Source organism: Eptatretus burgeri, chromosome 11 (assembly GCF_056783735.1).
Source record: "Eptatretus burgeri isolate ZD-2024b chromosome 11, Ebu_testis_v1, whole genome shotgun sequence".
NCBI lineage: Eukaryota > Metazoa > Chordata > Myxini > Myxiniformes > Myxinidae > Eptatretus > Eptatretus burgeri.
The window spans coordinates 17269501-17294779 of NC_140971.1; the positions used below are offsets into that span (position 1 = coordinate 17269501).

Genomic DNA, 25279 nt, shown 5'->3' on the forward strand with positions numbered 1-25279 from the left:
AACAGCCGCTCAGGTATATTGAGGTTTGAATAGCGGTTGGTAAAACAGCCGCTCGGGTATATGGAGGTTTGAATAGCGGTTGGTAAAACAGCCGCTCGGGTATATGGAGGTTTGAATAGTGGTTGGTAAAACAGCCGCTCAGGTATATTGAGGTTTGAATAGCGGTTGGTAAAACAGCCGCTCGGGTATATGGAGGTTTGAATAGTGGTTGGTAAAACAGCCGCTCGGGTATATGGAGGTTTGAATAGCGGTTGGTAAAACAGCCGCTCAGGTATATTGAGGTTTGAATAGCGGTTGGTAAAACAGCCGCTCGGGTATATGGAGGTTTGAATAGCGGTTGGTAAAACAGCCGCTCGGGTATATGGAGGTTTGAATAGTGGTTGGTAAAACAGCCGCTCAGGTATATTGAGGTTTGAATAGCGGTTGGTAAAACAGCCGCTCGGGTATATGGAGGTTTGAATAGCGGTTGGTAAAACAGCCGCTCGGGTATATGGAGGTTTGAATAGTGGTTGGTAAAACAGCCGCTCGGGTATATGGAGGTTTGAATAGTGGTTGGTAAAACAGCCGCTCAGGTATATTGAGGTTTGAATAGCGGTTGGTAAAACAGCCGCTCGGGTATATGGAGGTTTGAATAGTGGTTGGTAAAACAGCCGCTCGGGTATATGGAGGTTTGAATAGTGGTTGGTAAAACAGCCGCTCGGGTATATGGAGGTTTGAATAGCGGTTGGTAAAACAGCCGCTCGGGTATATGGAGGTTTGAATAGTGGTTGGTAAAACAGCCGCTCGGGTATATGGAGGTTTGAATAGTGGTTGGTAAAACAGCCGCTCAGGTATATTGAGGTTTGAATAGCGGTTGGTAAAACAGCCGCTCGGGTATATGGAGGTTTGAATAGCGGTTGGTAAAACAGCCGCTCGGGTATATGGAGGTTTGAATAGTGGTTGGTAAAACAGCCGCTCGGGTATATGGAGGTTTGAATAGCGGTTGGTAAAACAGCCGCTCGGGTATATGGAGGTTTGAATAGTGGTTGGTAAAACAGCCGCTCGGGTATATGGAGGTTTGAATAGCGGTTGGTAAAACAGCCGCTCGGGTATATGGAGGTTTGAATAGTGGTTGGTAAAACAGCCGCTCGGGTATATGGAGGTTTGAATAGCGGTTGGTAAAACAGCCGCTCAGGTATATTGAGGTTTGAATAGCGGTTGGTAAAACAGCCGCTCGGGTATATGGAGGTTTGAATAGTGGTTGGTAAAACAGCCGCTCGGGTATATGGAGGTTTGAATAGTGGTTGGTAAAACAGCCGCTCGGGTATATGGAGGTTTGAATAGCGGTTGGTAAAACAGCCGCTCGGGTATATGGAGGTTTGAATAGTGGTTGGTAAAACAGCCGCTCGGGTATATGGAGGTTTGAATAGCGGTTGGTAAAACAGCCGCTCAGGTATATTGAGGTTTGAATAGCGGTTGGTAAAACAGCCGCTCGGGTATATGGAGGTTTGAATAGCGGTTGGTAAAACAGCCGCTCGGGTATATGGAGGTTTGAATAGTGGTTGGTAAAACAGCCGCTCAGGTATATTGAGGTTTGAATAGCGGTTGGTAAAACAGCCGCTCGGGTATATGGAGGTTTGAATAGTGGTTGGTAAAACAGCCGCTCGGGTATATGGAGGTTTGAATAGCGGTTGGTAAAACAGCCGCTCAGGTATATTGAGGTTTGAATAGCGGTTGGTAAAACAGCCGCTCGGGTATATGGAGGTTTGAATAGCGGTTGGTAAAACAACCGCTCGGGTATATGGAGGTTTGAATAGTGGTTGGTAAAACAGCCGCTCAGGTATATTGAGGTTTGAATAGCGGTTGGTAAAACAGCCGCTCGGGTATATGGAGGTTTGAATAGCGGTTGGTAAAACAGCCGCTCGGGTATATGGAGGTTTGAATAGTGGTTGGTAAAACAGCCGCTCGGGTATATGGAGGTTTGAATAGTGGTTGGTAAAACAGCCGCTCAGGTATATTGAGGTTTGAATAGCGGTTGGTAAAACAGCCGCTCGGGTATATGGAGGTTTGAATAGTGGTTGGTAAAACAGCCGCTCGGGTATATGGAGGTTTGAATAGTGGCTGGTAAAACAGCCGCTCGGGTATATGGAGGTTTGAATAGCGGTTGGTAAAACAGCCGCTCGGGTATATGGAGGTTTGAATAGCGGTTGGTAAAACAGCCGCTCCGGTATAGGGAGGTTTGAATAGCGGTTGGTAAACCGGCCACTCGGGTACAGAGGGTTAAAATGCATGATAACAAAGGGATAAATATATTGAGTGCTCAAAAGGAACTTGGAGCGTTACTTTACAGAAGAATCGCCCAAAAAAAAAAGTTTCATTTTGAACAGATCCTCATTCATTGTTGACTTGACATCAACATGATATACCAAATGGTTTTTCACTTTCCAAGTTTCATTACGCAAAATCTCAGTGGAATGCCATCTTACCTTGGCAAAGTGACAAGATGCTGATAGAAGCTTTCTGCATTCCCAAACTTCTTACCTTCTTCAACAGATTTGAGCATCTCTATCTAGAAAAATGAGACACCACACACGTTAAAGTCAAAATAAGAATCTGAGGGGGATATGACAAAGAGCAATCAGACTTCAAAGGCAAGAAAATAATTGTTGAAGGAGTAATGAACCAAAATTCCTCCGCTTCACCAGGGTTAGGAGAGCTGACAAGACAACTCTACATACCTTGCTCTGGATCGGGACGTAACAGAACTAAAAGAACAGTAAAGAGAGGGCGTCGGATGTCGGAATGCACCCACAGCAGGGTTGAGGGACAAAATAGAGGGTGACTTTGACAAATAATGGACGTGGGGAAAAATGAGAGCAAGGGGAGGACACAGGGGGTGAACAAGACGGATACAGCTACAAACTCTCAATCACAGAAGTGGAAGGAAAAACTGGAAACCAAGAAAAGGTGGGCCAGGGGAGAGACAATGGGTGTAAAAAAAGATCATGGCTGTGGATGGAGGATGACCTGAGGTGTTGGTGAACAGCCGTATTGAAGCCCTGGAGGGAAGAATGAGATTGAAGAGACTGAAAAAGTTGTTTCCACAGGCGGTATAAAAGAGGAACGAATGAGTGAAGATGAGCAGTGATTCTGGATTTTGGGAGTTTCACCAGACTGGGGTTACTGGCAGAGTGCGTAGACCCTGTAGAAACCTGAGGAGGAGGGGAGAGGGTGGAGTGGGGGGTTGTGGCACAGCACAGAAAGAGCAGAGTGTGCAGGCCCAGAAAGGAGGTGGTGGAAGACAAAGAGACCACCAACCTGTCTGATATGTGATGTGATGGGCCGTGAGACAGAGCTTCATCACAGGATATTCCTTGATTTCCACGATATATTGAAAACCTTTGTTTCCATGACATTGAGATGAGTTAGGAAAGAGGCAGTGGCACCAGCCCAAAGGGAAGAGCAGTACTCCACCAAGTCATGAGTGAAGGCGTTATAGGTAGATGAATTTCAGATCTGCCAAGGATAGACTTTGCACAGTGGCGAATACCCAGTTCGTGACTGGCTTTGGAAGTAAACTTAAATATGTAAATATGTGGTTTGACAAAGAAAGATCATGGCTCATGGTGAGACCAAGGAGTTTGAGTGACTGAACTTTGTCAAGAGGATTGTTAAGGAAATAGATGGGAGGGTTCACCAGATGGGTATTTTGGAAAGACAGCATGAGAGTGTTGATTTTTGTTCGAATTGAAAGACATATTCCAAGTGTTGGACAAACTCGTGATTCTATCAAGGTCTGCAGAATGGGAAGAGGCTGCTCCCTGTGGGTGGAGTCATCAGGAAAGAAATAAAGAAGATTTTCCAGAGTCAGAAAGAGCATCGATGAAAATTAGGAATAGGACTAGGCTCAAGACATTTATTTGGAGCACTCCAGCCTTGACAGGGGGAGGAGATAAAAGGATCCCGTTGAGAGCCACTCCTTGGCTGCAAGGGTAGAGAAAGTCAGTAAGTCATGTGTGGAGGTAGGTTTGGATGGCATAAGCAGAGAATTTGGAGAACAAGGCAGAGTGAAGCATGCTGAGGAACAGGTGGCTCAAGAAGGCCCTGCATTATAGGAAAGAAGCTACCTGGGGAAATAACTTCAATCACATATTCACAATTTGAGGGTTAGGAGTCCATTACATGGCTCTTCTGCAGTCGACTGTTGAGAAATGAAGACTGAAATGTCCCCGCCATCAGCAGTGAATGCAAAATATAGGCTCCTTTAACTCATTGGTTGGAAAATGTGCATGAATGTTATCGTGCTTCTCACCACTAGTGTGTGTGTTTTACTCAGTGGCATTGTGGTTGGAGCATCTTCTCCAAGTTTGGAAGATCAACGCTACAATTCTGATCCTGGCAGTCATACCAAGGGTTATATAAATGGTAGGGGAGAGTGAGGCAAGATGGTCCCTTTTTTGGTTTTGTCCGTTTTGCAGTCAGATGATTTGCCAGCCAAACACCATTCAATTGCCATTCGTTAGTCCATCTATCGCCCCAAGTAAGGCCTAATTCACATTTTGCTCTACGGCGAGGATACGGCGGCCGTACGCCCTCTGAATTGACAGAAACGTGCGGTGGCCGCAGAGTTTCTGAGGTGGCCTCAGGGTGGCCCGACGCCGTTTGGCTATATTTTACAGGCCGTAGGGGTCGCCGTGGAATTATAGCGTGGAGTTATAACTTTTTTCATTTCTACGTTCGCCGTAGAAATTTGACAAGCCAAAAAAAAACAAACTGGTAAACAAAAAAAAAAAAAAGAACCCACTCATTACCGTCCGTCTGGCCGCACGTTCGCCTTAGGACCCCCCTGCGGTCGCCTTGCGGGCACCTTGCGTCTGCCTTGAAAATTATATGGCCGCCGCAGGAATGCCCTAAGGTCACCATGCGACATCAAATCAAAGACCGTACGGCACCCCCACATTTTCGGTCTTCACAATTTATAAACACGCCGTGCGGCTGCCTGAAAAATAAAAACATATGTGACTGCTACATTGTGTGACCGTGGAAATACTGCGGCTGCCATATAATTGCTAGTGGCCGTAGATTTTGTAGACCCCACGGCCGCCGTGGCAAATGTGACTTAGGCCTAACTGCCCAATTTCGAGAATATGAGACATCATTGAATGTCTATAAAAGGCAATTCAAATTTTGTGGTCAAAATGCTCAACTTGCCCCACCCATGGGCAAGTCGATCATCACTGTGGGGAAAGATGATCATGGTCCTAAGGAAACATGAGGACAGTCTAAATAAGCGATGTGTTAGAATTTTAATGAAGGAAAATAATTCTTCATTTATATATACGTATATCCATCTAGGATACCAACATAATATTGTTACGGCTGTGGAAATTATCATTACACCATAAAGGACCCTCAGGTGAGATATCTTCATAGGTACATGTGTAGTTAGCCCAAATCCGTTGCATAGAGGGAATTTATGCGATTCATCTGGGCTGCGATGCTTTGAGTTAGCCATTTTTTCTTTCTCTATTGTTATTTTCGACCATTAAGCCGCCAACAATGCAAACAGCCACTACCCTTACCTTCACAACTCCATCCCACAAACATTGCTTCACCGCCGTTCCCAAACGACACCATAACCATCAAACCACCACCTTCGCCTCTCTCCTTCACAACCAACAACCGCACCACCTGTGAACACTGAACGTCGGGCTGTCTCGGGCCTGTTTGGCGATTGGTGCCGAACGCACCGAGCCGCGAGCGTGAATGGCGGCCTTTCCGAGGGGAAATTCGGATCGGAGGCGCTTCGCGCCCACTTCTCCTCCGTCCGGTTGGCGGGCGCGGGGTGGCTTGGCCCCGCCTCCAGGCGTGTGTATGTGAAGTCCGTATGTGCAAATTTTGGGATTGGGAGAGGTTCATGCCCATTTTTGCCCGACCAATGGCTGACCGGGGGGGGGGGCAGCGTGGCCCCGCCTCCAATCGCGTTCTGATCCTAAAATTTGCATATTGGCTGCTCCTGCCGCCTATAAAAAGGCGAGCGCAAGGCGAATTGGAGCGAGTTGAGTTTTGGAGTTGCTTGAAGAGTGTCGTCGAGAAAAGAGTTGGGTTTTGGAGTTGCTTGAAGAGTGTCGTCAAGAAAAGAGTTGGGTTTTGGAGTTGCTTGAAGAGAGTCGTCGAGAAAAGAGTTGGGTTTTGGAGTTGCTTGAAGAGTGTCGTCGAGAAAAGAGTTGGGTTTTGGAGTTGCTTGAAGAGTGTCGTCAAGAAAAGAGTTGGGTTTTGGAGTTGCTTGGAGAGTGTCGTCGAGAGGTTGCTCTTGGGGGACAAGGAGCGTGCGTTTGCGGAGTGGAGTCAAGTGCGCGCGGTGGAACTGCAAGCAAGGGAGCTCGGGTCCGAGGAAAGAAGGACACGGTCGGCGACGAGGTTGCGGTGTGGGGGATCGCTCGTCTTGTCGCGGGACCCAAGCCAGCCAGCCACTCCCTTCCCCCAGGGCATCAACAATTCCCCCTTTCCCCCACGCTGAGATAGCGCAAATGGGGGCCCCGTTCCCACCCCACTCCAAACGTGGTGCCAACGAAACCCGCTAAGGAGCACGGAGTCAGGGCACAGCGACGTGGCCACATTTGCGGCTTGCCCGCCAACGCGTCACGAGGACGCGGGTAAGACCTCCCCAGTCTCGCGGACCTGGCCGTTCCTCCAGGTCACGCGCATATTTGGCCTACAGGCCTGTCTGCCTCCTTGTCTGTGAGGGTGGCTTCTTTCCTTTGCTTATGTGTAAATGTGTGTTTGCGCCGTCTGTGAAGTAAAACTGTATAAGTGTTGCCGTGTGTGCGCATCGTCGGTTTTAGCTCTTACATTTGCTTTATGTGCATTTTGATTCTGTATGGCTGTATATACGTGCTTTCCGTGTGCCGGGAAATAAAATGCTTGCTTGTTGAACTGTGCCCATTTCGCTTTGTCTTTTCTCCATTGACCCTCCATCTTGCTTCACGTAAGGGGTTCGTAGTGGGTGCAACATCCCGGTAATTAATCTGAACCGTCCAGGTCGACGATAATACCGCTCGGTTATCCCGATAGTACGGAACGGGCCGCCCAAGCGGCTCATGTCCGGAGTCGACCTGCGGCGAGGTACGATCGCCCGGTTTACCATCCGCGTGGGTACTTAGGTAGGTCGAGTTTGGCGAACAACCCTATCCTACGCGGGTGGCCGATTGGCACGATTGTGGTGAGGTTAAACCCCCACCCGTGACGAGCTCCCGGCATTGGTCCGAGAGGGTTATGACAGAATTGTCCGTCCGGTGGGCGACGTGCCGCGATTCGAGTTACGCGGCCGTTCGCACGCCGGCGGGTGCGAATTCGCAACTATATTTCCAAAACATTGTCCCAAACACAACCGTATACGAACGTCCATTTTCATGTCATTTATCTTTGTGTTCCAGTCTTAATGTCTAAATTCGCAAATCCCACTGACTGAGATCAATTTTGAATACCAGTTGCTTTGATTTTCTCTGGCTTCCCTTTAAAAATTCTGGTGGAGGTAGTTTTTTAACGATGTCCTCCTTGGAAAAAGTCCCACAATCTGTCTCATCCACGATGAACGTAGGTCGATCGAAGTTCATATGAGAAGGTACTTTGCGGAGAAAGACTCCCTCATATCCATCATCGTCGATTGCCTCTACGTCGTCGATTGCTATGTACAGAATTGCTCGTGCTTTTTTTCCCATCTATTTTTGTAATTACAAAGTCTCCTTCAATAACATCATTATTGTCATCTGGCTCTGAATCTTCGTCTAGAAGCTGGAAATCACCAGCATCAGCATCATCCGATGATTCACTGTCTAACTGCAGGTCTATACGTTTTCGTGATTTCGTTTCCTTGAACAGCTTTTTCGGTTTCGTCTGGGCAGATTTGGCGGCTCTACTGGCGTTGGCATCACTCTTTTCTGCCCTAGTTGTTTTCTGGCTTCCGTCTCGGCGGCGATTGCATTTCTCACGGGTGAAACAGGACAAGGTGATCATGGTGTGGGGCAAGATGATCACCTGATCAACTTGCCCCACGACCAAGTGATAATCCTGCCCCACCGCCGCCATTTTTACAAAATCGTCTGTCATTCATAAATTACAGCAATGAGTTAGGCAAAACATACACGCAATATGGGCATATAAGCTACGTATCTACCTATATACAGATACCATTCCTACTACACTTATTCATAGAGATAATACGTACTCACCGATGATTCGAAAATTTTCTTTTTCAGGAGGAAAATGATGTTTTTCTGATAAAACGAACGCAGCGTTTTTTCTCGTCATGCGCCTTCCACAGTGGAATTGTAGTTAATCGATCTATCGTTGAGTGGCACCACTGTCCAATGCGAGCTTTATTGGAGTCGTGAGAGGGGTTGATCATCATGCCCCAGAGAAATCATCTTGCCCCACTCTCCCTTATGTACTGCTTCATTGATTGATGTTTCACATTTAGGCAATATACAGCATGCGTTGGAGTGGCGACCCATCCAGGATTGTAACCAATAGCCCAGGAGACTGCTTTGGCAGCAATGATACTCTGTACAGAGTATGGTCCCAATGGATGGATGTATAGAGCATGGATGTATAGCGGTGACAGTGGCTGGCTTATTATCTTAGGGTCCTGAGTTTCGGCTGCATTGGCTACTGAATTAACACCAGGTGGGATTGACTCAGCCCGTATTCCTTCTGAGGTCAGCAAAATGAGTACCAGTGGACTGGTAGAGGGGCACAGCATCAGCGACACAGCCACACTTCCAAGAAATGATAGCTACCTGGCAGCCGAGCTGCCATACGCAAGAACAGATAATAAATGTACAGCCTCTATTTTTCAAAAGTGACTAATTGCAGGAATCATTAGGGCAATCCATAAAATTAAAATTACCAGTGGCACAAACATTTAAGGAAATGAACATGATGAATCAATAAACGGGGCACAACATTTCCTTTTACCAGATCACACTCTTACCTCATCCTCCTCTGGCAGCAATTTCAAAAGCTGTTTCAGCTTTTCTCCCTCCAACTTTTCCCTGTCACCTCTTCGTATCATTTCGATTATTTCTTCATGAGAACTGCAACACAAGTGGTTTCATAAACTCTGAACCAACAGTATGTGACATAAACAAATGATACTACTACCAGTCACCCACACTTTATTTTTAGGTTTTTAACTCTTAGACCACACGAATGGAAGTGTTGTTACTATTGACAATGAAAAGGTTTCTTTAGCTTTCAATGAAGACTCATTGGCCTTCTATATATTGTCACTTCAGAAGCTCAGATAATGCAGGCGCTCTGAGCCGGGTGTTTATACAACCCCTACGAATGATGGAAACGATGTTGAATTCACACTATACTGTGTTCATTTACCATTTACGATCCACAAGGATTGCCTCATTAGGAAAGCTAATTTGGCGGTTGGTCGTGTGCAATGGCAGGAAGGCGGCAAAATAGTTCTTTACAATTAAATTACATATTAAAATAATATGGGGAAAGGAGACAATATGCTAATAATAAATAACTGCAACAGACCAAACCTTCAAAGGGCAAACAAATAGGATGGCGCAAGCACTTATTGACAAAAAAAAGAAATAACCCCTACTAATGGCACCGACAATACCAGATTCAAACCATTAACAAAGGGGAAGGTGAGGACTTGCGCAAGCACAATTTGGTCTCTGGCACAGGACAACCGTGATTGCGCAAGCTGGCGTGGCACAGGCCAAAAACAAGATGATGGTGATTAGGAATGGCGATGTGGAGGTGGAATTTGTGTCTCCACTCAAGGTCCAACACAGGGAGGAAAGAAGCAGAGAGTGAGAAGTTGCCTCCTGATGAAGCCAAATTATCTGCCGTGCATGCGTGGACATGGCCTTTCCAACCTCTGGGACCACCTTCATGCACAGTGGGTCCCTCATATTGGCTGCCCGATGCCAGTGGACGGCACCATTTTCCCAGCCATTCTGCCCTTAAGGGTGGCCCCTTGTCAGAGTTCCACCCCAACCAGGACTCCACAGCTTACTATATCACCGTGGCTTGCAGCTCTTGGCCAAATAACCCGTGTATATCCATTTAAATGCACGAAACGCCTTCCATGTACATTTGTGCCACAAGTCCTCCACCTGGCCTCGCCTGAACAGGTGTTTTACACGATACAACCATATCCCATTCTGCTCTATAATGGACGGTCACTTCTCCATCATTGCGCATATTACATACGACTCATCTCTGACATCCGAATACAGCAATAAATCTAACCTACTTGAGTACACGAATCAAGATAAGTTCTTACCACAATCTAGTTATGGATCTTCTCCCCCTCTCCACACCCCCACCCTTCTCTCCACGTAACAAAATGTAGTATGTAGAATTTTGCTTCTACCACCAAGTGGTCATCAATCGGATAACAGATGAAGGCCACCAAGTAGTCAAACCCTCCTGCCACCAAAAAGAGTCATATGCCTTCCATAAGCTCTTCCATGTGCCTCAAATTAAAATCCCTTGTGACGTCTTTTTATCCTTCATTCATAGCCCTCGGCTTTATGGATTTATTGTGGTGCGTAATAAGAGGCGTGAGGAACCATTATTAATTTGTTCAGATAAGTTCTCAATAAGCATCCTCCCCTCTCCCCTCTCATGCCCCTGAAGTTCACTCAGCACTTCCATTTCCTCTCTAGTTAATGGGTTTATGTCTCTTCCTTGAATTTATTAATCAAAGTAGTTGCATGAGACGGTAGTAGAGAAGACATTTCCTCTGATTGTGAAAAGGTGGTGAGGTGTATTGTTGCCACTGTTGCCACTGCCACTTCCACTGTTGCCACTGCTATTGTTTTCTTATCAATTAGAGAAGAATGGATTTTATGCAATTAGAGTTTGTCTTGTTCAAGTACAGACAAATGGTTTTTAGTAGATAAATTATTCACCCAATATTAATTGTCTGGCTTTTCCAAGTTTCAGGAACTTTCAAGAGCATCTCTCCAAAAGCAGGACAGATGAAATGTAGGGAAAAATTAATTTGCAAAACAAAAGTTGATGAAGCCAACATTACCGCTATGGATATGACTTATTCTGTACTCGCAAATACAACCCGTCCCCAGTGACGGTAAAAGTTCAAGTTAATCTTTTAATTCAAATTATTTCATGGACTTTGAAAAGGTTAATTGTGTTGCACTCTTGGTTTCACTTAGAGGCAAAGGTCTGAGATACTCAAACCGGCCACCGTGAAATGGTGGTGCAACATCGGGCGGCGAGTTTAAGGAGAGAGAGAAAGAGAAAGAGAAAGAGAAAGAGAAAGAGAAAGAGAAAGAGAAAGAGAAAGAGAAAGAGAAAGAGAAAGAGAAAGAGAGACAAATGAAGGTACCACAAAGTTTTTAAATGGTTTTAACACGTAATTGATCATGGGTAGAATGATGAGAAGTCCTCAAACATAGAACAGATGTGCTGTAAATAGCCCTTTTGATCACACATTGCCAAAAAATCCAGCCTTTTAAATTATGTTTTTTAACATACAGTATACAAGGTCCACCATCCATTGGAACCATACTCTGTGCAGAGTGTTGGTGATGCCTAAGGAGTCTCCTCGGTTGTTGGGCACAATCCTGGATGGGTCACCACTCCGACTCAGGATACCAGCAAGCTGGCACTCATTTTGCCAACTTCGGGAGGATGACAGGCAGAGTCAATCTCACCTGGTATTAATTCAACAGCTGAGTGGGATTTGAACTCATGATCCTAGGATCCCAAGCCCACCACCCGAACTATTAAGCCAACACCAGGCACATATACAACGTTTAAAGCTTGTAATGGAGCTGCCACTCACACACACATGGACATACTGATGAGACAAACACTTAACATAGCCACTGAGCTTGGGGGTAGTGCGGTCACTTCCCAGGATACTCGAGGTACCAGCGACGTCACAACAATGGCGCCACATTTCTCATCGCAGTCAGCGGGGAATTTCCTCCTCCCCAAAGATGCCAACTGAGCGGGATTGTCCGTGCTCGATCCTTTTACAGTAAATGCTGAAAGTCAAGCAAGGAAGCAGCACATATCATTTTTAAAGTCTTTGGTATGACTCGGTCTGGGTTTGAACCACCGACCCAGACTCGGAGCTGACGCTCCAGCCATTACAGTACCGAATCGGGTGTTTTTTTTTTTTTGACCAATTGGTTGTCCTGCTTGCCAAAATTGCTATGCTGGTTACTTTGGCCTTAATTTGCGGCCTCTAAGGCTGTGGACCCATAGCCCATGTTACTTCCTGCACAAAGTTGTATCTGCACCCCGAGTATGGAGTTGGTAGCTTTAAAGATGGAGCCGTGCATGAGGAACAGACCCACAGAGAAAGAGACATCCGTGCATATAAAACAATGGTGCCATAATGAAGTGAAGAAAACCTTCATCAAAAGTGACATTCTTCATTGCAAAATTATTGTATTAGTTTTCCTTTACAAGTCTGTTATTCTTTCAGGATAAGTTTCACAATCCTTCAGACTTTTGGTAATGGTAACAAAAAAGATCTTACACATGCCACTCACTACTGCCAACACCACAACTGATATTCCGAATATTCTCGACGAATATTCAACTAATATGGTCTGCTAATTGGCCTCTGTACATTGTTGATGGTGGCCTCTCATCCATGCCTGGTGTTGGCTTAATGGTTAGGGTGATGGGCTCTGGATCCTAGGGTCCTGAGTTCAAATCCTGCTCAGCTGTTGAATTAATACCAGGTGGGGTTGACTCTGCCTGCCATCCTTATAAGGTCAGCAAAATGAGTACCAGCATGCTGGTATACTGTGTTGGAGTGGCGACCCGTCCAGGATTGTAGCCAATAGCCAAGGAGACTGCTTCAGCAGCACCAACGCTCAGCACAGAGTATGGTCCCAATCTCCTCCTCCTCCTCCTCTCATTCATCCCTTTGCTTTCCATGGAAGAGCAATTCCATAAGCTCTTCCACCATTCTTCCATATGCTATCCATAAGCCTCAAATTTAAAAAGACAGATGCCAAGAGGACTACAGGTGCAATAGAAATAGCACCAGGGACAAGTATGAGTGCAGAGGTAGGGTAGGGAGGGTGGGGAGTAGATGTAACATGACAGTTGAATTCTACTAACGAGTTGAAGAAAATAACTAGGAGGTATTTCATTTAAATTTTTTTGCAAATGCTCAATAATCTCGTTTGGCTGATAAGGAAAGCTGTAGGGATGACACAATCAAGCACAGAAAGCAACGTTTGGGTAGTAGCACTCTTGTAAATATGAGTACAACATACATTTTAACATTTGGCATACCACTTGAATTGCTTAAGGAATATGTTGAGCTGCAGACTTTTTCGTGGGTCCAGGAAAGAAATCTGGAAAAGACAAGAGTCTGGAATAAACTTCCATTTCTTCATCATTCTGCTGCGGTGGAAGCAATATCCCGTGTTTATGCAAATGCCCATCATTTCTGAGAGAACGTGATTTTGCACACATTAGTAATATTCTGTTTTAAGCATAAAGGCACTGCAATGTATGGAGCAACAGACATTCACTATTGTCTCTTTATATTTTTATAATAATAATAATAATAATAATAATAATAATAATAATACAAATTCCCTTCCAAGGAACTTTGACACAAGAGAAGGCCATTGGGTCCATCAAAACCTGGCTATTACTGCCAACTTGTGGTTGTTTGTCCATGCTCTGTCCTTTTAAATGATGAGCATCAAGCAAGGAAGAAGCACATACTATTTCATCAAAGATTTTGGGATGACTCAGCTGGGGTTCAAACCACCACCCCTCCCCCCCCCCAGACTCAAAGCAGACTCCATAGCCATTACACCAATGAGGCTCTTAATACATTATCTGGGCTGTTGGTGCTGTTAATGCTGTGTACTCAACTCTAACTCCAAAAGAAGAAGCCAATGAACAGTTCGTAATAGCACAACGTTATAGTTTGCCACATATGTGCAAAATTTTACGAGGGCCATTCTAGTTACCCTCGCCAGAGGAGAGGGTATTGCATTTGGATCCGTGTGTCTGTTTGTTACTTGCAAAATAGAAGATTTTTCCAAGTGTATTGGTTCGTCCATTTTGTTATTCTGTCTGTGTGTCGCCTTCAAGTTACAATTTTAAACCGATCTTCACGAAACTTCACCACATGGTAGAGTTTGTCATAAGGAAGAAGGTCAACATGGGCCAAAGGTCAACAACTTAGGTTAGGTGAGATTTATAAAATCCTCAATTGCCATCCGATTGACTTGAAATTTGAAGAGGATTTACATTTCTGGTCAATTAATTCAACCAGCCAATTCTTTTTGAGGTCAACATCGACCAAAAGGTCAACATAGGCCCAAAGTCAACATAGGCCCAAGGTCAACAACTAAGGTGGTATTTCTAAACGCCTCAATTTTCATCCGATTGACTTGAAATATAAAGAGAATATATATTTCAGGTCACTGAATTCAACTAGCCAATCATTTTGAGGTCAACAAACACTAAAAGGTCAGCATAGGCCAAAGGTAAACAACTATGGTATTTATAAAATCATCAGTTTTCATCCCCTTGACTTGAAGTTTGAAGAGGATATATATATATATATATATATATATATATATATATATATATATATATTATATATATATATATATATATATATATATATATATATATATATATATATATATATATATATAGTAGTCGATCGAGTCAAAATTTTTTTTTTTTTTTTGAGATTTGTTCTACCCTTATTATCAGTATTTAAAATGGCGATTTCAGTTACTACAATGGCGATTTCGATGAAACTTGGTTGGTAAGTTCATATCATGACCTGGTTGTGTGCAAATGAGAACCGTTGCTATGGACACCACCGTTGCCTAGCAACAGGACTTTGAAATTTTTGAAAAATCATAAAAAATTTATTTTTTCGAAAATCAAAATCGGGCCACGAGCGACTGTGGGCAGCACATTCAGCCATATTGTCAAAAAATTCCAGCCGGATCCTATGAAAACTGTCGGAGAAGATAGACTTTGAATGAACCCTGGTCAAAAACAATAACAAAACGAAGTTCGTTATATCTCAGAGACTATGAGTCAGATATACATGAAACTGGTATGGTAGGTTCATGGTATGTCCTAGTTATGTGTGAGAAAGAACCGTTGCTATGGACCCCTCCGTTGCCAAGCAACGGCCGAAAAACCTCGAAATGTGGGGGTATTTTAACGAAAAAACAATCTGCAGCATTAACCCTTGAAGCGAGAATCATGAATTTTGTTGTGCTTAATCCTCAGGTCATTCCCCATCGAACGGGCCCATTGCATCAGGTTCTATTGGGTAGTCGACTACCCATGTCCGCCTACCGGCTTGTGTGTGTGTATATATATATATATATATATATATATATATATATATATATATATATATATATATATATATATATATATATATATATATATATATATATATATTTCAGGTAAATGAATCCAACCAGCCAATTATTTTGTAGGTCCATATCGACCAAAAGTTCAACATAGGCCAAATTTCTAAAATTGTCAATTTTCATCTGATTCGCTCTGGGATTCGAAGAGGAGTTGCATATTTGGTCAATGAATTCAACAACCAATTATTTTTGAGGTCAAATTTATTTTATGGATTGTGCTAGTGTCATGCTCTGCATGACGCCTTCTTCTTTGTTACTTGCGAAAATAAAAGATTTTTCAAGAATATTGGTTCGTTGCACGAGTTATTCTTCGTTTGTCTGTTTGTTTTCATGTTTATCGCCGACAGGTCACAATTTCAAACTGACCTTAACAAAACTTCACCACATGATAGAGTTCGTCAGAAGCAAGAAGCCTATTGTTTTTGAGTTCAAAAGGTAAAAACATAGGCCAAAGGTCAACAACTTAGGTGACATTTCAAAAATCCTCAATTTTCATCTAATTGACTTGAAATTTGAAGACTAGTTGCATATCAGGTCACTGAATTCAGCAGTCAATTATTTTTGAGGTCAACATGGACCAAAAAAGTCAACATAGGCTCAAGGTCAACAACTAAGGTGGTATTTCTAAAATCCTCAGTTTTCATGCAATCGACTGAAAATTTGAAGAGGAGTTGCATATTTGGTCATTGAATTCAACCACCAATAATTTTTGAGGTCAACTTCAGCCAAAAGGTCAACATAGGCCAAATTTATAGAATTGTCAATTTTCATCTGATTGATTTGAAATTCGAAGAGGAGTTGCTTATCTTCGAAAAATCTTCGATTTTGCAAGTAACAAACAGACAGAAAGGGATGAAAACATAACCTCCTTCACCTTCAGCGGCGGAGGTAATAAATGTTGTGCGTCAGGGTCGAGTGTCCGATCAAAGCAGGGTTGCACCAAAGTGGGACATCTTGGTACCCAGTCATCACTGCCAGCAGTTATAAAGTGGCAGTTCTAGTTATGTCTCTTATTACTTCCACCACCGAAGGTAGAGGAGGTTATGTTTTCATCCCTTTCTGTCTGTTTGTCTGTTTACAGGATATCTCAAAAAGTTGTGAATGGATCCTGATGAAATTTTGCGGGCAGGTTGCGTGTGTGACAAGGACAAAGTGATTAGATTTTGGTGAAGATCCGGACCCAGATCCGACTTCTAGAATTTCCGAAGTGATTCTTCACCACTGAGAGATGGGGCCAAAAAACGATACAGTACTGTATAGCATGATATTTCAAAAATGTATTGGGCCTGATATGTTCTCGTGTATCAGGCATTATGTGACGGCAGTATGTGCTCTCCCGAGTGCCCTTCTAGTTAATTATGTAACACACCAGCACACAAACAGCACTCTTATCTGGTGAGGGTCTGCAATCTCTGATTGCTCTTTTTCTTGTTATACTTGCAGTCCAGTCACTTACCTCCTGAGGCTCAACTTTCTTCACAGCTGCAGAACTCTTTTTGGTGGTTGGTTCTATCTGCGAGAAGAATTCTTCAATTGCAGAGAAATCTGGTTCTGGCAATTCCAATTCATCCGAAAGCCACAAAGATGAACCTGCAATGGTCATCAATACCAAAATCTCAATAATACCGACATGGCCACACTCAAACACACTTGGTAATATAGAATTATCAATTGCCTGCATTGCTGCTGAAAGGCATCTCAGTGGGGCCAACGCTTTTGGTTAAAATCTTAATGAGCAAATGCCAGATTATTGTATGGATTATGGTTAGGCATAAAACTTTCAAACCTGTTGCAGGATGGTTGGGCAGCTTTTTCCAGTTTAATTTCTTCATTTTCTGAGAAGGCCGGTGACAGCTCAGGTGCTTTTTATTCGACATGTGACTGGCGATTGCACCAAGGCTGTTGGATTGCACTGGCCTTACTGGGCCTTCTGCAGAACAAGGAGGTCATAGAGGGCAGCTGAGCACAGCCTTGTTACTCTAATGTATTTGTAGAGGAGAAAATGCTTGAACAAAAAAAAAAAAGGTCGGGTGGTGGAACTGGGCTACCTAGCAGAGGAGGTGGAGCTGGGATGCCTGGCAGAGGAGGTGGAGCTGGGATGCCTGGCAGAGGAGGTGGAGCTGGGATGCCTGGCAGAGGAGGTGGAGCTGGGATGCCTGGCAGAGGAGGTGGAGCTGGGATGCCTGGCAGAGGAGGTGGAGCTGGGATGCCTGGCAGAGGAGGTGGAGCTGGGATGCCTGGCAGAGGAGGTGGAGCTGGAATGCCTGGCAGAGGAGGTGGAGCTGGGATGTCTGGTAGAGGAAGTGGAGCTGGGATGCCTGGCAGAGGAGTTGGAGCTGGGATGCCTGGTAGAGAAGGTGGAGGTGGTGGAACTGAGATGCCTGGTAGGGAAGGTGGAGGTGGTGGAACTGAGATGCCTGGTGGGGAAGGCGAGTGTGATGATGCTGGTATTCCCAGTGGCGGAGATGGAAGAGGGGGAACTCTTATGCCTGGTAAAGGAGGTGGTGTTGGCGGAGTTGGGTTGCCCAGTAGTGGAGGTGGGGTTGTTGGAGCTGCGATGTCCGGTCGTGGAGGTGAGGCTGGTGGAGCCGGTATGCCTTATAAATGGGATTGTGGAGAAACAGGATTATTAGGTGTTTGGGCGGAACAATGAGGGAAAAATTATAAAAACACAAAGATGCTTGCTTATTTGGTTCTTGCAAGGGAATGCCAACTTGTAATGGTGTCATCACTACAGGAATTCCCCCTATCTGCAGCTATTTTCGACTGAAAGATCATCAGATTGTTATACACCTGGACCAATGAACCCTCTTTTTGCCTTCAACGCAATTTTTACACCTTGTGTGACTTGTGGCAGCAACCTCCGGCATAGCACTTCAACATCATCTTCATTAATATCTGCAACACAACAACAACTACTCTCAACACTCATACTTCAGACTAAGGATCATTTATAAGGATATACAAATAACCTGGATGCAGGAGACGCCATTTAGTCAATCATGCATGTGCTCTATCAAAACCACAATAATTCATATCAGTTTATCCACTTAATGCCAGTGCAGGTAGGGGAGGAGGGGTACGGGCAGGTGTAGAGAGGGGGAGGGGACAGAGATAACAATAGGCATCACAAATTCCAAGGTTCTTTAATTTGTTGTTGTCAAACCAGCAGTTGGACATTGTACAATCTTGAGTTTGTTGATGGGATGAAACAAAGTGATACTTGAACAAACTGCACGGCACTGTTCACTGCAAAGCAAATGGTGAGCGCCTCTTCTCTCCACTCTCTCCATTGGGTTGCTTTGCCACAAACACACACAGCTCACACACAATCCCAAAGCAAACCACTTGTACTGTAAATAAAAGATGATTTTAGAACCAGAAGGAAACAAAAACTACTCATTATCATGTCATGAGATGGCACCATATCTGGAAGCAGCTAGAAAGTCTCTGAACATCCACGAAGTTTAACTCCACAAGCCCCAACCAGAGCCAACAGACTTCTCTGTGATATCTTATTAAATACCTTCTAAAAGTTGAAATGTATTCATTGGCACTCCCTTCATCCGCCCAAACAGAAACTGCTTCACAGAACTCCACGAAACTTGTCAAACCTCACCAGACTTTAGTAAATCCATGAGGAATGCCTTTAAAGAGTTAAAGTTTACCGAAATGGTTCCACCTATTATGCTTAATGGCTCGAACATGTTCCCCACAAATGAAGGTAAACTAATGATCGAGAGTCCCCCAATTTCAACATCACATGATGTTTAATCACACCTGTGTGAACATCATGCCAATCCGCTCTGTGAACATCACGCCAATCCGCTCTGTGAACATCACGCCAATCCGCTCTGTGAACATCACGCTAATCCGCTCTGTGAACATCACGCTAACCTGCTCTGTGAACATCACGCCAATCCGCTCTGTGAACATCACGCCAATCCGCTCTGTGAACATCACGCTAACCTGCTCTGTGAACATCACGCCAATCCGCTCTGTGAACATCACGCCAATCCGCTCTGTGAACATCACGCTAATCCGCTCTGTGAACATCACGCTAACCTGCTCTGTGAACATCACGCCAATCCGCTGTGTGAACATCACGCTAACCTGCTCTGTGAACATCACGCCAATCCGCTCTGTGAACATCACGCTAATCCGCTCTGTGAACATCACGCCAATCCGCTCTGTGAACATCACGCCAATCCGCTCTGTGAACATCACGCCAATCCGCTCTGTGAACATCACGCCAATCCGCTCTGTGAACATCATGCCAATCCGCTCTGTGAACATCACGCTAATCCGCTCTGTGAACATCCCGCTAACCTGCTCTGTGAACATCACGCCAATCCGCTCTGTGAACATCACGCTAACCTGCTCTGTGAACATCACGCCAATCCGCTCTGTGAACATCCCGCTAACCTGCTCTGTGAACATCCCGCTAACCTGCTCTGTGAACATCACGCTAATCCGCTCTGTGAACATCACGCCAATCCGCTCTGTGAACATCCCGCTAACCTGCTCTGTGAACATCCCGCTAACCTGCTCTGTGAACATCATGCTAATCCGCTCTGTGAACATCACGCTAATCCGCTCTGTGAACATCACGCCAATCCGCTCTGTGAACATCCCGCTAACCTGCTCTGTGAACATCACGCCAATCCGCTCTGTGAACATCACGCTAATCCGCTCTGTGAACATCCCGCTAACCTGCTCTGTGAACATCACGCCAATCCACTCTGTGAACATCACGCCAATCCGCTCTGTGAACATCACGCTAACCTGCTCTGTGAATATCACGCCAATCCGCTCTGTGAACATCACGCTAATCCGCTCTGTGAACATCACGCCAATCCGCTCTGTGAACATCACGCTAACCTGCTCTGTGAACATCCCGCCAATCCGCTCTGTGAACATCCCGCTAACCTACTCTGTGAACATCACGCCAACCCGCTCTGTGAACATCCCGCTAACCTGCTCTGTGAACATCACGCCAATCCGCTCTGTGAACATCACGCTAACCTGCTCTGTGAACATCACGCCAATCCGCTCTGTGAACATCCCGCTAACCTGCTCTGTGAACATCCCGCTAACCTACTCTGTGAACATCACGCTAATCCGCTCTGTGAACATCACGCCAATCCGCTCTGTGAACATCCCGCTAACCTGCTCTGTGAACATCCCGCTAACCTGCTCTGTGAACATCATGCTAATCCGCTCTGTGAACATCATGCTAATCCGCTCTGTGAACATCACGCTAACCTGCTCTGTGAACATCACGCCAATCCGCTCTGTGAACATCACGCTAATCCGCTCTGTGAACATCACGCCAATCCGCTCTGTGAACATCACGCTAACCTGCTCTGTGAACATCCCGCTAACCTGCTCTGTGAACATCACGCTAATCCGCTCTGTGAACATCACGCCAATCCGCTCTGTGAACATCCCGCTAACCTGCTCTGTGAACATCACGCCAATCCGCTCTGTGAACATCACGCTAATCCGCTCTGTGAACATCCCGCTAACCTGCTCTGTGAACATCACGCCAATCCGCTCTGTGAACATCACGCTAATCTGCTCTGTGAATATCACGCCAATCCGCTCTGTGAACATCACGCCAATCCGCTCTGTGAACATCACGCTAATCCGCTCTGTGAACATCACGCCAATCCGCTCTGTGAACATCACGCTAATCCGCTCTGTGAACATCACGCTAATCCGCTCTGTGAACATCACGCTAATCCGCTCTGTGAACATCACGCCAATCCGCTCTGTGAACATCACGCCAATCCGCTCTGTGAATATCACGCCAATCCGCTCTGTGAACATCACGCCAATCCGCTCTGTGAACATCACGCCAATCCGCTCTGTGAACATCACGCCAATCCGCTCTGTGAACATCCCGCTAACCTGCTCTGTGAACATCCCGCTAACCTGCTCTGTGAACATCACGCTAATCCGCTCTGTGAACATCACGCCAATCCGCTCTGTGAACATCCCGCTAACCTGCTCTGTGAACATCCCGCTAACCTGCTCTGTGAACATCATGCTAATCCGCTCTGTGAACATCATGCTAATCCGCTCTGTGAACATCACGCTAACCTGCTCTGTGAACATCACGCCAATCCGCTCTGTGAACATCACGCTAATCCGCTCTGTGAACATCACGCCAATCCGCTCTGTGAACATCACGCCAATCCGCTCTGTGAATATCACGCCAATCCGCTCTGTGAACATCACGCCAATCCGCTCTGTGAACATCACGCCAATCCGCTCTGTGAACATCACGCCAATCCGCTCTGTGAACATCACGCTAATCCGCTCTGTGAACATCACGCTAACCTGCTCTGTGAACATCACGCCAATCCGCTCTGTGAACATCACGCTAACCTGCTCTGTGAATATCACGCCAATCCGCTCTGTGAACATCACGCCAATCCGCTCTGTGAACATCACGCTAATCCGCTCTGTGAACATCACGCCAATCCGCTCTGTGAACATCACGCTAATCCGCTCTGTGAACATCACGCTAATCCGCTCTGTGAACATCACGCCAATCCGCTCTGTGAACATCACGCTAACCTGCTCTGTGAACATCACGCTAATCCGCTCTGTGAACATCACGCCAATCCGCTCTGTGAACATCACGCCAATCCGCTCTGTGAACATCACGCCAATCCGCTCTGTGAACATCACGCCAATCCGCTCTGTGAATATCACGCCAATCCGCTCTGTGAACATCACGCCAATCCGCTCTGTGAACATCACGCCAATCCGCTCTGTGAACATCACGCTAATCCGCTCTGTGAACATCACGCCAATCCGCTCTGTGAACATCACGCTAATCCGCTCTGTGAACATCACGCTAACCTGCTCTGTGAACATCACGCTAACCTGCTCTGTGAACATCACGCTAACCTGCTCTGTGAACATCACGCTTTTCCGCTCGCACACACTGTTATGGACACTTGTCCCTCAATGGTCTCCCAGTTCCACCTTCTGCACCATAACTGGATCATTATTTCAAAAGAGGTTCCATTGGTTTATTTATAAGCTGCCTTCAGAAGCAATTCCAGAAATTCCTCATTTGTTCTGCCCTTTTCTCTGTTCTTGGACCCAATATGTTCCTGGTAAATTATAATCTCCCATTGTCAACACTATGAGGGATTTTAATTTGCCTTTGAAATCTCCATGAATTAACCTTCTGTCCTGCTCACACCAGGGGGGTGAAAAAGAAAAGCATGCTCAGAGAACCTCAATATGCCTGCCATCCCTAACCTCTATCCACACATAATCCTGTACATCAATTCCATCCTTGATATCACCCGTTCTCTCGATACAATAATAGCCTAAAATAGGTGCTGGATTAAATTAGTGTAGCACAATCCATCATAGTAATGAAATGCTGCACTGTCTTTAATTAACGTGGGTGCTTGTGATCACGTGTGCTTTGTCATGCATTTCATGTCTCCAGAACTTGCTTTTTTACCCCACACCCCAACCCCGACGACTAAATTTAAAACGAATGCCAAGGATTCGTCATCATCATCTATTCAAAGACCAAGGGAATGATGGGATACGAGGTTGACATTTTTCAAGGCAAATAGATGTGGTCGTGCCTTTGTCTCCACCTTATCAGGTTAGTGCAATAATTTTGGATTTGGCCAGAGTGCCAGCGAAAGCACACCTACTCTTTGGTGAAATATAACACGAGAGCTTAAACATCCACAACAATCAATGCCAGCAGGCAAGTCACCAGCATAATGACACATGTAGTGGATGGTGCATTCTTCGTTCATATGCAGCACAAGGCTGTGGGGTAGCATCATTAGCTGAGGGCGTGTCTGTGCCGCTGATGCCCTCTGCTGGTTAGGGCAGGAATTTGGGGTTTGGCCACAGTGCTGGCGATAGCTCGCCCACTCTTCGCGAAGGACACCATGGGATCGTTAACGTTCACCAACAAATGCTAGCAGGCAGGATGCCTGATTAATATCCATCCCAGGCTCGACAGCTTCGAGGCGAGTGTGCCAACCTCTTGGCCATCCTGTCAGCCCCGATGGTGCATTGATCCTATGGGTAACTGGTTTTTTTTCATGGGGTCGAGAATCAAATCCAAGCTAGACAGTTCAAAATAATTATATGAACTCAACGACGTCATGTCTGACCAATCCTAAAATTTAATCACCATTAAAAAAACAGAAAGAACTCATTGCAGGCTGGCCTTGAGCTCAACATCTTCAATACATTTCCTTCAACATTAAAAATGAACTATGTTGGATCCCAAAGGGGACAACACATTGCACACCTTCGCTTGCCAAAATTGCAGCTCTTTGAGAGAGCAAGTCAAGTGCATTCCAGAAGTTGGCACTGCTAGGGAGATGCGACTCCAGCTCATAGAAGTTCTGCAGGATGGAAAGCAGCGTCGCAGCGATTGGAGAATTTTTCACCTGCACACAGTTAAACATCAGTACACAACAAAAATATAATGGTATATATATATATATATATATATATATATATATATATATATATATATATATATATATATATATATATATATATATATATATATATATATATACAGTGGGGAGAACAAGTATTTGATACACTGCCGATTTTGCAGGTTTTCCCACTTACAAAGCACATAGAGGTCTGTAATTTTTAACATAGGTACACTTCAACTGTGAAAGACGGAATCGAAAACAAAAATCCTGAAAATCACATTGTATGATTTTTAAATAATTAATTTGCATTTTATTGCATGAAATAAGTATTTGATCACCAACCAACCAGTAAGAATTCCGGCTCTCACAGACCTGTTAGTTTTGTCTTTAAGAAGCCCTCCCATTCTCCACTCATTACCTGTATTAACTGCACCTGTTTGAACTCGTTATCTGCATAAAAGACAGCTGTCCACACTCAATCAATCAGACTCCAACCTCTCCACAATGGGCAAGACCAGAGAGCTGTCCAAGGACATCAGGGACAAAATTGTGGACTTGCACAAGGCTGGGATGGGCTACAGGACAATAGGCAAGCAGCTTGGTGAGAAGGCAACAACTGTTGGTGCAATTATTAGAAAATGGAAGAAGTTCAATATAACAGTCAATCTCCCTCGGTCTGGGGCTCCAAACAAGATTTCACCTCGTTGAGCCTCAATGATCATGACAAAGGTGAGGGATCAGTCCAGAACTACACGGCAGGACCTGGTCAATGACCTGAAGAGAGCTGGGACCACAGTATCAAAGAAAACCATAAGTAACACACTACACCGTCATGGATTAAAATCCTGCAGCGCACGCAAGGTCCCTCTGCCCAAGCCAGCGCAAGTCCAGGCCCATCTGAAGTTTGCCAATGACCATCTGGATGATCCAGAGGGGGAATGGGAGACGGTCATGTGGTCTGATGAGACCAAAATAGAGCTTTTTGGTTTAAACTCCACTTGCCGTGTTTGGAGGAAGAAGAAGGATGAGTACAACCCCAAGAACACCATCCCAACCGTGAAGCATGGAGGTGGAAACATCATTCTTTGGGGATGCTTTTCTGCAAAGGGGACAGGACAACTGCACCGTATTGAGGGGAGGATGGATGGGGCCATGTATCGCGAGATCTTGGCCAACAACCTCCTTCACTCAACAAGAGCATTGAAGATGGGGCGTGGCTGGGTCTTCCAGCATGACAACGACCCGAAACACACAGCCAGGGCAACTAAGGAGTGGCTCCGTAAGAAGCATCTCAAGGTCCTGGAGTGGCCTCGCCAGTCTCCAGACTTGAACCCAATAGAAAATCTTTGGAGGGAGCTGAAAGTCTGTGTGGCCCAGCGACAGCCCCGAAACCTGAAGGATCTG

The 25279-nt window shown here is 45.2% G+C and overlaps 1 protein-coding gene across 3 annotated transcripts in view; it reads right to left on the reverse strand.

Moving 5' to 3' along the window:
- Nucleotides 1-25279, reverse strand: part of INF2 (inverted formin 2) — a 93910-nt gene that overhangs the window by 23027 nt on the left and 45604 nt on the right. For 2 of the 3 annotated variants that reach the window (XR_015049106.1, XM_085845376.1), the window contains exons 7-14: nt 23737-23878; nt 18222-18326; nt 17477-18025; nt 17215-17358; nt 16885-17018; nt 13297-13358; nt 8972-9074; nt 2466-2548 (exon numbers count right to left, since the gene is read on the reverse strand). Coding sequence is in view for 2 of the 3 variants with exons in the window: in XM_085845376.1 (XP_085701502.1) it covers nt 2466-2548; nt 8972-9074; nt 13297-13358; nt 16885-17018; nt 17215-17358; nt 17477-18025; nt 18222-18326; nt 23737-23878 (1322 nt within the window). In the remaining variant the exon portion in view is untranslated. The remainder of the gene's footprint in view (nt 1-2465; nt 2549-8971; nt 9075-13296; nt 13359-16884; nt 17019-17214; nt 17359-17476; nt 18026-18221; nt 18327-23736; nt 23879-25279) is intronic. The other variant, XM_085845377.1, reaches the window with a different exon arrangement.